Source organism: Panulirus ornatus, chromosome 19 (genome assembly GCF_036320965.1).
Source record: "Panulirus ornatus isolate Po-2019 chromosome 19, ASM3632096v1, whole genome shotgun sequence".
Classification (NCBI taxonomy): domain Eukaryota; kingdom Metazoa; phylum Arthropoda; class Malacostraca; order Decapoda; family Palinuridae; genus Panulirus; species Panulirus ornatus.
In genome coordinates, this window is record NC_092242.1 from 27,131,649 (window position 1) to 27,144,221 (window position 12,573).

The following is a 12,573-nucleotide window of genomic DNA, read 5'->3' on the forward strand; positions in this document are numbered from 1 at the left end:
AAGGTCCTTGAAGCGTGCAACAGGTCGACTCCTACACTGCATCATACGTCGACTGCTTCACTTCAACATAGGCCGACTCCTAGGCGACAATTCACACGCTAAACTCGCTCAATTTATGTCGATTAGTATATAAGATTGTTCGTTAGTGCATAGAACAGGAATCAGCAACTTTATCTTTATTCTGAACTTGATGTTATCAAGAAATATTGGCAGTGGCCAAACACAAGTACTCTATATGAAGACTCTGTTCCTATTAACGTGTGTAATCAAAATTATGAGAATACCCACCCGCGCATTCCAGCTGTTGGCGTTGAGCCAGTGGTTCAGTATTGTGTTACATACTCATGTTGCCTTCAAATGATTTTATCCCCCCATATTCATAACTCAGATTTAGCTTTTCTTTTCATGTTGAACGCTCTTCACAAACAAAAGTCCACATCAAGGCCGGACCTTAATATAGATATAGAGAGAATTGTGAAACGGAAAAGTAAAGAAAAGGGAAAGTATTTTCGATTTATGGAGAAAGTGAAAATCTTGTCTTTTGAAATATGCCAGGTCATAGTTACTGGGAAGGACATGAGAGGGTAGAGAATTCCAAAGCTTCGACGTGTAGATAAAGAAGCAAGTGTCAAACCGGCCCATCCTTGAGTTGCTGATGGCCACACAGTGATCATGTGACGCAGCAGCTTGCCGAGTATTGCCTGGTCTAGCTAGCGGTGTGGGCACGCAAGCAGCCAGCTCCTGTTACTCATATTATGTTTCTCATATTTTACAATAAATGGAGTTATTATTTCTCGAACAGCTCAGCTGCGTGAGGATTCCTTTAATAAAAGAAAGACGTGTGTGACTGGGAATCAGGTGAACATACGGTATGTTTTGGAAATCCTACATTAAGGAAATGGCTAAGTCTGCCTCTAAGAAACTAGTTGTCTTCTTTAGATTTCGAAACATTTTTCTTCTGAATAGTTACTCCTTTTATACAAAGGTTGGATTCGTGCTTCTGTGGAATACTGCTCTCACACATGAGGTTGTTCTAGCTCTGTATCCTTACTTGACAGGGTTGAGTCGAAAGCGATCCGCCATATAAACTGTCCCAGGCTAATTTCCAAACTTGATCCCCCCTTGCCCTACACCACAGTGTTGGTTTACTTACCCTCTTCTATAGGTATTACTTTGGTTTTTGCTCCCGAAAGCTGGCCACTTGTGTGTCCCTACCACTAGCAAGACCACACAATACTCGGCAAGCTGCTTCGTCACATGATTATTGTGTGGCCATCGGTAACTCAAGAGTGGGCCGTTTTGATAACAGCTTCTTTCCCTGCACGACGAAGGTTTGGAACTCTCCACCTTCTCATGTCTTCCTTAATAACTATGACTTGACATATTCTAAAAGACAGGTCATTTCCTTCCTCCAAAATTCGTAAATAGTTTCCCTTGTCTTTTCTTTTTTCCTTTTCATAATTCTTTCCATATTCTGATCAAGGCCCGGCCTTGATGTGTGGACTTCTGTCCGTGACTGGAGCCTTCAACATAAAAAAAAAAAACGATGATTTATAATGAAGTGAAGATATCGACGTGACGTATGTTGCAGTGGAGAAGGTGACGTATGGTATAGTGCAATAGTTGACGTATGGTGTATTGATGTAAACATATGACAGAATGTAGGGGTCGACATATTGTGTAGTGTAGAAGTAAACTTATGGTGTAGAGTGGAAGTCGACACACGGTGCAGTGTAAGAGTCCATGTATGATATAATGGGAGTCAGACAACAAGAGACCATTAGGTCCTTTCGAGGCTGTATGTGATAGTGGAAAATATCAAAAACTCACAGATTAGTGTGGTAAAAGTAAGAAGTCATACAGATTCTATAAAGAGAATAACTTGTAAATTGTCATTTTCAATATGGAGACGCAAATAATGAAAATCTCGGGCTTGAAGCGAGGTATTTATCTAGTCTGTTCTTAAACGTATCTATAGCACTGCTTTCAACCATTCTACTTGGCAGATTGAACCGTTAACAATTCTGTTGAAGAAGTACCTCGCCTCATTCGAGGCAAATCGTTTGCCCACGAGTTTGTATCCATTACTACGACAGCCCGCGGAGTCTGGCTACGTCTTCTGGCTAGATGATGTCCAGATGATGTAGTACGACCATGAACAAATTTATTCTAAGTTGACCATATGTCATCTGCACTTGCGTTTGTTGAGCTGAGTTTTTTCTTTTATATATATCACTTCAGCACGCAACTGGTGGATTATGTTCTATCTAGATTCTGTTTAGCTGTGCTTTTATTTATCTGAATCTACAGCACATAACGTAGAAGTCTTACCGAGTTTGGTATCGCTCTGAGATACTAGCATAATTCAGTAGGTCCTCCCCAGTACCGAGTATCTCCCACTTATCTCTTTTTTTTTATCGGTAAGTCTACCTTACAGTCACTGTGACAGAACATGGGAGTTCTTATCTGTATCTCTCCTTCGCATGTGTTGCTACTGACCTCTTGTGAGCCTGACAGCGTGGATGACCTGCCGACAGTGGTGCAACATGACGCGGGTCTCCTGGTCCGTAGGAAGGTCAGGAGTGTCACCAGTGAGAAGCCTCGCAATGCTCACTCCGTCCAGTTCCTGCTGGGGTAAAGTCAGAGTGAATGTTCCTGACAGTTTTGTACTGGTGGAACCTTCAGAAATATCAGGTCATACTTCTGACATAGAGTACATGAATTAAGACTGAAACTCAGACCGAGACACAAACTAAAACTCAAAAGAAAAGCCACGGAAAAAGTTTCGAAATCCACATCATCTCCATCTTATTAGGGAGAAGATCAGCTTGTTGAAGTTTCCATCAAAATATTCTGCAATGAATTCATATAAAATGAAACAGACTTAATGTAACAGAAGGACAAACTTACTGTAAGATCTATGACACCTCCAACTTTCCGTCTATAATACACATTCTAAGGTAAACTATTTGATTACATGTAGTCTTGGCTCAATGTTTACCTATTGTCTTCACTGAAGATTGTTGTTTGGATTTAGTTTGTGATGTCGTTTTGGTGCTATTGTTGAATGGGGTTATGGTCTATTGTTGGATGGAGTTATGGTCTATTGTTGGATGGAGTTATGGGCTATTGTTGGATGGAGTTATGGGCTATTGTTGGATGGAGTTATGGGCTATTGTTGGATGGAGTTATGGGCTATTGTTGGATGGGGTTATGGTCTATTGTTGGATGGAGTTATGGTCTATTGTCGGATGGAGTTATGGGCTATTGTTGGATGGAGTTAGGGTCTATTGTTGGATGGAGTTATGGGCTTTTGTTGGTTGGAGTTATGGTCTATTGTTGGATGGAGTTATGGTCTATTGTTGGATGGAGTTATGGGCTATTGTTGGATGGAGTTATGGGCTATTGTTGGATGGAGTTATGGGCTATTGTTGGATGGAGTTATGGGCTATTGTTGGATGGGGTTATGGTCTATTGTTGGATGGAGTTATGGTCTATTGTCGGATGGAGTTATGGGCTATTGTTGGATGGAGTTAGGGTCTATTGTTGGATGGAGTTATGGGCTATTGTTGGTTGGAGTTATGGAGTATTGTGTGTTGGAGTTATGGGCTATTGTTGGATGGAGTTATAGGCTATTGTTGGATGGAGTTATAGGCTATTGTTGGATGGAGTTATGGGCTATTGTTGGTTGGAGTTATGGAGTATTGTGTGTTGGAGTTATGGGCTATTGTTGGATGGAGTTATGGGCTATTGTTGAATGGGGTTATGGTCTATTGTTGAATGGGGTTATGGTCTATTGTTGGATGGAGTTATGGTCTATTGTTGGATGGAGTTATGGTCTATTGTTGGATGGAGTTATGGGCTATTGTTGGATGGAGTTATGGGCTATTGTTGAATGGGGTTATGGTCTATTGTTGAATGGGGTTATGGTCTATTGTTGGATGGAGTTATGGTCTATTGTTGGATGGAGTTATGGGCTATTGTTGGATGGAGTTATGGTCTATTGTTGGATGGAGTTATGGGCTATTGTTGGATGGAGTTATGGGCTATTGTTGAATGGGGTTATGGTCTATTGTTGAATGGGGTTATGGTCTATTGTTGGATGGAGTTATGGTCTATTGTTGGATGGAGTTATGGGCTATTGTTGGATGGAGTTATGGGCTATTGTTGGATGGAGTTATGGGCTATTGTTGGATGGAGTTATGGGCTATTGTTGGATGGAGTTATGGGCTATTGTTGGATGGGGTTATGGTCTATTGTTGGATGGAGTTATGGTCTGTTGTCGGATGGAGTTATGGGCTATTGTTGGATGGAGTTAGGGTCTATTGTTGGATGGAGTTATGGGCTATTGTTGGTTGGAGTTATGGTCTATTGTTGGATGGAGTTATGGTCTATTGTCGGATGGAGTTATGGGCTATTGTTGGTTGGAGTTATGGAGTATTGTGTGTTGGAGTTATGGGCTATTGTTGGATGGAGTTATAGGCTATTGTTGGATGGAGTTATAGGCTATTGTTGGATGGAGTTATGGGCTATTGTTGGTTGGAGTTATGGAGTATTGTGTGTTGGAGTTATGGGCTATTGTTGGATGGAGTTATAGGCTATTGTTGGATGGAGTTATAGGCTATTGTTGGATGGAGTTATAGGCTATTGTTGGAGTTACAGTGCGACTTAAGGATGTAAGTACAACAATAGTATGAAATGAGATTATGGTTCTTATGTACTTTATTGATAAATGTCTACGAACTGTCACTGTAGGGAATAATAGATTCCTTATCGAACGCAATTTCCTATACAGCCTGTACGTTTACTGCAGGTCAGGCATACGATGCATGACTGGCTTCATTGTAGCAGGTAGGTAAGGCATGAGTTGTGATGTGAGGTCACCAGGGATACGAGGAGATGTTAAGTTGTGATGTGAGGTCACCAGGGATACGAGGAGATGTTAAGTTGTGATGTGAGGTCACCAGGGATACGAGGAGATGTTAAGTCTTTTGTTTGAGTATATAGCCAACTATGGTCTAACCTGTCTTCTTTGTGGGTACCTAGTGACATGTAAAGATGTGTGTGTGTGTGTGTGTGTGTGTGTGTGTGTGTGTGTGTGTGTGTGTGTGTGTGTGTGTGTGTGTGCTTAAAATCTATCATTACTATCTTTGTGTTACTGGGAGAGATATCTACACACGTGTCGCCCTATCTCTCAACCTTGTGTATAATGTACCATGTCTGTATCCTATGTGTGTATTTCCTACGCACACCCTAGCCTAAAGCAGGTGTGTGTGTTATGTGTGTGTGTGTGTGTGTGTGTGTGTAATCATAATTCAAAAATATATGAAATAAGGAAGGATGGTACTGATCATTTAAGCAGTTTCACAAATGATCATGAAGTATATCACACAGTTATGGTTACTGTGTATATAATGAAGAAAATGAAGCAATGATGCCAGTCACTGCCGGACAGTGACGTACTAGTCACCTTGTGGGCGGCCTGTGGCACGAGGCGGTGCAAGGGCGGGAGGTCGGCCAGGTCCAGGAGTGTGGGCATGAGGTCCATCAGGGAGGTGGGCGTGTCCACAGTGACGTTCTCCGGCAGGTGGCCAGCCCAACGGTAGATCCCAGGCACACGGATCCCCCCGTCAGGACCCCCTTGTAACTTTCCCCCTGCACAGGTGATGACAAGGACGTTATTGCTGTGGCACAGTCACTGGTGTGGTACAGTCACTGGTGTGGTACAGTCACTGGTGTGGTACAGTCACTGGTGTGGTACAGTAACAGTTGTGGTACAGTCACAGTTGTGGTACAGTCACAGTTGTGGTACAGTCACTGACAGTCACTGGTGTGGTACAGTCACTGGTGTGGTACAGTAACAGTTGTGGTACAGTCACAGTTGTGGTACAGTCACAGTTGTGGTACAGTCACTGGTGTGGTACAGTCACTGGTGTGGTGCAGTCACTGGTATGATACAGTTACTGGTGTGGTACAGTCACTGTTGTGGTACAGTCACTGGTGTGGTACAGTCACAGTTGTGGTACAGTCACTACCTTTGAGTATGGATAAGGTTATAACAAGAGATATGTTCCCCTCTTACCGCCCGCCCACAGACACCATGAGAGACACGTAAGCGTCTACATAAGAACAACAGTAAACCAAGAATCTTCTCCCCTCACCATGACTGAGGGAACACCATATATAAAGGATCACAGACACCAACAGTCTACTGGGTACTTTTAGAGGCTGTCTGTGGAAGTGGAACAATCAGAAACACGAGCCTAGTCGGGAGGGACTAGAAACAGACATCTAGGCATAAATGCTCATGAAGCTTTTTTTCATCTGCCTGTTTCTACACGCAGCAGGAGACGTTGAAAGCAGCACCATAAAAAATTCATAGTGATGCTTTCAACTACTTCTGCTCAATAATCTTGTTGAAGTAAGAGCACTTTGCATCAATGTAAGTAACACGTACACCGCCGGTCATGAATCTATCACTGCAGATGAAATCAGACCGACGTGATCGAGGTACGTAGACACGTAGCTGCTGAGAGATCTAGATTTTCTCGATCCATGATCAAAATGGACACCGGTATCAGATCACCTCGTAACCTGATCTCTTTTTAGCCAGATAAGGTAAAGTAGTCTGGGAGGCTTCAGTAAAATCTGGAAGCTTGCCGTTGCAATCTCTCTAAACTGTTCAGGTCATTTTTTCCAAAAAGTAATTGAAACTTAAAACAGACTTCAAGTTGTAGTGTGAGGGTTAGTTTCTCAGCCTTGACTGCCCTGCCGATGATACCTAAATCATTTCGACTATGTCTCCTCATTCTACACGCTACCCACCTACCTGTGGTTCATCGCTAATATTCAAAGTAAAGATTTTTCTCCTCATTTGCGTCAAGCATCTCAAAGTACATAATGTCTTCGTTTTGTCGTGTTTACTACCGATCCGTAAAACTGCACCTACAGATCTTAATATATATTTTCGATTTGTGTTCCAGTCTATTGATATGACTACGTCAGACTCACTTAGAATATGTTGTCCAATTCTGGTCACCAAACTTGATAACAGAACTTAGAAAAAACTGTACAAATACAAAGAAGAGTAACAAAACTCAATCTATCGCTCAGATATAGACCATATGAAGATAAACATTCATAGATATAAATCATTTTCTCAAAAAAGGTAGATGAGATTGATGGAAGTGGACAGGAATATAGCAGTAGATACATTAATCCAGAGGAGAAATTGTGATTATAGATTCATATTGAAGAAACAAGTTTATTGAGAACTAGTTAGATGTTGGTATGGGAGGAGTGGAGGAGGAATGGAATAAGTTGCCAAGTGGACGTTAATACGTAGAGGAGTGTCAGATATAAGCGAGTCAGTTGACAATATGGTTAGCCTCCAGCCTGGTATGGACCAGTAAACCATCTACTGTTTGTCCTATGTGCTCACCACTCACTGAGTCAGGAGGCAACAACACCTTCATCACGCCAGTGGTCCTCACCTTTAAACCGGCCATTGTGGCCTCCAATGCGCTGGCCTTCGTGATCCAGGGCCTCCAGGTGGGCCCCATTATCCGAGGTGAAGTACACGATCGTGTTCTCCTCCAGATTATGTTCCCTCAGCGCCTCCAGCAGGGACCCTACGCCCTCGTCCAGTTCTTCCACATTGTCACCATACCTGGCCAACCAGTCAGGTTAGTTAGTCGAGGTACTCTGTGTACCTGGCAACGAGTCATGTCAGGTAGTTGAGGGAGCATGCCTACCTGGCCAACGAGTCAGGTTATTTAGTTTAGGGTGTCTCCCTACCTGGCCAACGAGTCAGGTCAGTTAGTGGAGGTAGTCTGCCTACCTGACCAACGAGTCAGGTCTATTAGGGGAGGCAGTCTGCCTACCTGGCCATCGAGTCAGGTCAGGTAGTGGAGGCAGACTGCCTACCCGACCAACGAGTCAGGTCCCTGACTTGCCCGTTAATGCAGTACACAGCTCCTCAGACACGCTGCTGAGGTGTTTGTTGTGTAGTGTTGGAAGACACTTGTGGCAACCCCTGTTGTGGCTGTGGTGACCACTGCTGCGGTGGTGATGGCCCTTCGTATGGTTGTAGAGACCATTCATATAGTTATGGTGACCCTTTGTGTGTGTTGTGTTAACCACCTACATGGTTGTGGCGACCACACGTATGGTGTGGCGACTCACCATATGGTTGTGGTGACCACTCATGTTGCGGTGACCTTTTGTTTGGTTGTGGAGATCACTCGTATGGTTATGGTGACCCTTTGTGTGGTTCTGTTTAACACTCGCATGGTTGTGGTGACCATTTGTATTGTTGTGGCAACCTTTCATGTGTTTGTGCTGACCACTCTATGGTTGTAGTGACCACCTGTATTGTTGTGGTGACCATTCATATGATTGTGTTGACCACTCATACAGTTGTGGTGACCACTCGTGTTGTTGTGTTGACCACACGTATGATTTTGTTGACTACTCATATGGTTGCAGTGACCACGCGTGTTTTTGTGGTGACCATTCGTGTCGTTGCGTTGACCACTCGTATGGTTGTGGTGACCATTTATGTAGTTGACCACTCGTATGGTTGTGGTGACCACTTATGTAGTTGACCACTCGTATGGTTGTGGTGACCATTCGTGTAGTTGTGTTGACCACTCACATGGTTGTGGTGACCATTCGTGTAGTTGTGTTGACCACTCGCATGGTTGTGGTGACCATTCGTGTAGTTGTGTTGACCACTCGCATGGTTGTGGTGACCATTCGTGTAGTTGTGTTGACCACTCGCATGGTTGTGGTGACCATTCGTGTAGTTGTGTTGACCACTCGTATGGTTGTGGTGACCATTTATGTAGTTGACCACTCGTATGGTTGTGGTGACCATTTATGTAGTTGACCACTTGTATGGTTGTGGTGACCATTCGTGTAGTTGTGTTGACCACTCGCATGGTTGTGGTGACCATTCGTGTAGTTGTGTTGACCACTCGCATGGTTGTGGTGACCATTCGTGTAGTTGTGTTGACCACTCGTATGGTTGTGGTGACCATTTATGTAGTTGACCACTCGTATGGTTGTGGTGACCATTCGTGTAGTTGTGTTGACCACTCGTATGGTTGTGGTGACCATTTATGTAGTTGACCACTCGTATGGTTGTGGTGACCATTTATGTAGTTGACCACTCGTATGGTTGTGGTGACCATTTATGTAGTTGACCACTCGTATGGTTGTGGTGACCATTTATGTAGTTGACCACTCGTATGGTTATGGTGACCATTCGTGTAGTTGTGTTGACCACTCGCATGGTTGTGGTGACCATTCGTGTAGTTGTGTTGACCACTCGCATGGTTGTGGTGACCATTCGTGTAGTTGTGTTGACCACTCGCATGGTTGTGGTGACCATTCGTGTAGTTGTGTTGACCACTCGTATGGTTGTGGTGACCACTCTTGTAGTTGTGTTGACCACTCGTATGGTTGTGGTGACCACTCTTGTAGTTGTGTTGACCACTCGCATGGTTGTCGGTGACCACTCTTGTAGTTGTGTTGACCACTCGTATGGTTGTGGTGACCATTCGTATAGTTGTGGTGATCACCTGTACGGTTCTGGTGACCATTCTTGTGGTGATCCTTCGCGTGGATGTGTTGACCAATTGTATGGTTGTTGTGACCACTGGTATGGTTGTGGTGACCAATCGCACGGCTACAACTCGTATAGTCTTAGCAACCTTCTTGAGGTTGTTCTAAATCCAGGTTATGGTGTCATGTTGAGACTATTTCTCTGTTGCTGTTCTCTGTTTTCTTTGGCTGTTCTTCTGGAAGATAATCTTTGGCATTTTCACTTGTACAGACAGTCTTACCGTTCTGATAATGATAACAATTACTAATAATGATTACAATTAGTGATGACAATTACTAGTAATAACAAAGATAATAACCTATATGCAGTTAATGATGTCTGCCGTGTCCTGGGTATAGTATGAAGTGTATCTACTCAAACCTTGATACAACATCTGCAGTGTTTATCTTAGACATAACAACTACAGTGTATACCAAAGCCTGGATACAGTATCTGCTGGATCTACTAAAGCTTGGATATAGTACCTGCTGTGTCTACTTAAGCCTGGATACAGTACCTGCTCTGTCTACTGAAGCTCGGATATAGTACCTGCTGTGTCTACTGAAGGCTGTGTACAGAACTTGCTGTGTTTACTGAAGCCTTGATATAGTACCTGCTGTGTCTACTGAAGTCTTATGTACAGCACCTGCTGTATCTACTGAAGCCTGGCTATACCTGCTGTGTCTACTGAAGGCTGTGTACAAAATCTGCTGCGTCTACTGAAGCCTGGATACTGCTCTGTATACTAAGGGTTGGTTACAGTACCTGCTGTGTCCTTGTTACGGTACCCATCATGTCCCAGGTACAGTTCCTGCCGTGTCCTGGATGCAGTACCTGCCTTGTCCTGGGTGTAGTATCTGCCGTGAACTGGGTACAGTACGTGCTATGCATCGTCCTGCGTATAGTACCTGCTGTGTCCTGGATGCAGTACCTACCGTGTCCTGGGTACAGTATCAAATGTGTCTGGGGTATATTACCTAGTGTGTTCTGGGTACAGTATCAAATGTGTCTGGTGTATAGTACCTAGTGTGTTCTGGGTACAGTACCTGCCGTGTCCTGGGTACAGTACCTGCCGTGTCCTGGGTACAGTACCTGCCGTGTCCTGGGTACAGTACCTGCCGTGTTTACTGACACCCTCCATGTGGGGAGCAGAGAACATAGGGGTGTGCACGTGGGCGAAGGAGTGGAAGAGGAAGAAGGGTTGGTGGTCGGCGGCGTGTTGCGCCAGGAAGTGGCGGGACTCCTGCACCAGGCGCTGCGAGAGGCCGTCCAGCCGTATAGGCTGCTCCACTACCTCGCCATCACGCACGAGGAGGGAGTTCAGTAGCCTGTACAGCCACGGTGAGACCTGCCCATGGACAGAGACAGACATACGCACATATACGTACACGTACAGTTTATATTATCATTTACTATATGAAAAATCTTACCTTTCATTTTGGCTTGTGAAAAACTATAAGGTCAAGCGATTCATGATGTGAAACATCATCAATATTAGTCCGCATGACGGTTATGGCTATGAAACATAGAGACCCGTTTCTGTATCAAGATTCATACAAGGTTGGCCACGGAGTGGTGAGGGAATCATGAGGAGACACCTCCCTCATCTGGTTCCTCACCTGTGGGCTTCAGCCGGGAGACTTACCCTAGTCAACCTGAAACTGGTTTTGGAGAGGTGGATGATTTTGAACCAAACCACGAACGTAAGGAAGTTACTCAACAGTAAGAGGAGTACCATCGTCCTCCACCGCCAGCCCAACATCCTAGCCACCACCACCACGCTCGCCACAACAGCCAGCCACGACCCCGCCAACATCTACAACACAAACTCGTATTAAAACCAGTTCATTTTTCTGGATTACTCTTACATTTTAATATTAATATCTAATTTGAATTTTTCATAAATCTGTGATATATATATATATATATATATATATATATATATATATATATATATATATATATATATATATATATATATATATATATATATTATCCCTGGGGATAGGGGAGAAAGAATACTTCCCACGTATTCCCTGCGTGTCGTAGAAGGCGACTAAAAGGGGAGGGAGCGGGTGGCTGGAAATCCTCCCCTCTCGTTTTTTTTTTTTAACTTTCCAAAAGAAGGAACAGAGAAGGGGGCCAGGTGAGGATTTTCCCTCTAAGGCCTAGTCCTCTGTTCTTCACGCTACCTCGCAAATGCGGGAAATGGCGAATCGTATGAAAAATATATATATATATATATATATATATATATATATATATATATATATATATATATTATATATATATATTTTTTTTTTTTTCTTTTTTTTTGCTTTGTCGCTGTCTCCCGCGTTTGCGAGGTAGCGCAAGGAAACAGACGAAAGAAATGGCCCAACCCACCCCCATACACATGTATATACATACACGTCCACACACGCAAATATACATACCTACACAGCTTTCCATGGTTTACCCCAGACGCTTCACATGCCCTGATTCAAACCACTGACAGCACGTCAACCCCGGTATACCACATCGATCCAATTCACTCTATTCCTTGCCCTCCTTTCACCCTCCTGCATGTTCAGGCCCCGATCACACAAAATCTTTTTCACTCCATCTCTCCACCTCCAATTAGGTCTCCCACTTCTCCTCGTTCCCTCCACCTCCGACACATATATCCTCTTGGTCAATCTTTCCTCACTCATTCTCTCTATATGCCCAAACCATTTCAAAACACCCTCTTCTGCTCTCTCAACCACGCTCTTTTTACTTCCACACATCTCTCTTACCCGTACGTTACTTACTCGATCAAACCACCTCACACCACACATTGTCCTCAAACATGTCATTTCCAGCACATCCACCCTCCTGCGCACAACTCTATCCATAGCCCACGCCTCGCAATCATACAAAATTGTTGGAACCACTATTCCTTCAAACATACCCATTTTTGCTTTCCGAGATAATGTTCTCGACTT

General features: G+C 43.8%; 1 protein-coding gene across 3 annotated transcripts in view; it reads right to left on the reverse strand.

Annotated features, from left to right (window-relative positions):
* Positions 1 to 12,573, reverse strand: part of LOC139755471 (arylsulfatase H-like) — a 47,561-nt gene that overhangs the window by 10,607 nt on the left and 24,381 nt on the right. For 2 of the 3 annotated variants that reach the window (XM_071673810.1, XM_071673807.1), the window contains exons 6-10: positions 11,253 to 11,423; positions 10,723 to 10,955; positions 7,494 to 7,669; positions 5,471 to 5,655; positions 2,500 to 2,629 (exon numbers count right to left, since the gene is read on the reverse strand). In XM_071673810.1, coding sequence (XP_071529911.1) covers positions 2,500 to 2,629; positions 5,471 to 5,655; positions 7,494 to 7,669; positions 10,723 to 10,955; positions 11,253 to 11,423 — 895 coding nt within the window. The remainder of the gene's footprint in view (positions 1 to 2,499; positions 2,630 to 5,470; positions 5,656 to 7,493; positions 7,670 to 10,722; positions 10,956 to 11,252; positions 11,424 to 12,573) is intronic. The other variant, XM_071673809.1, reaches the window with a different exon arrangement.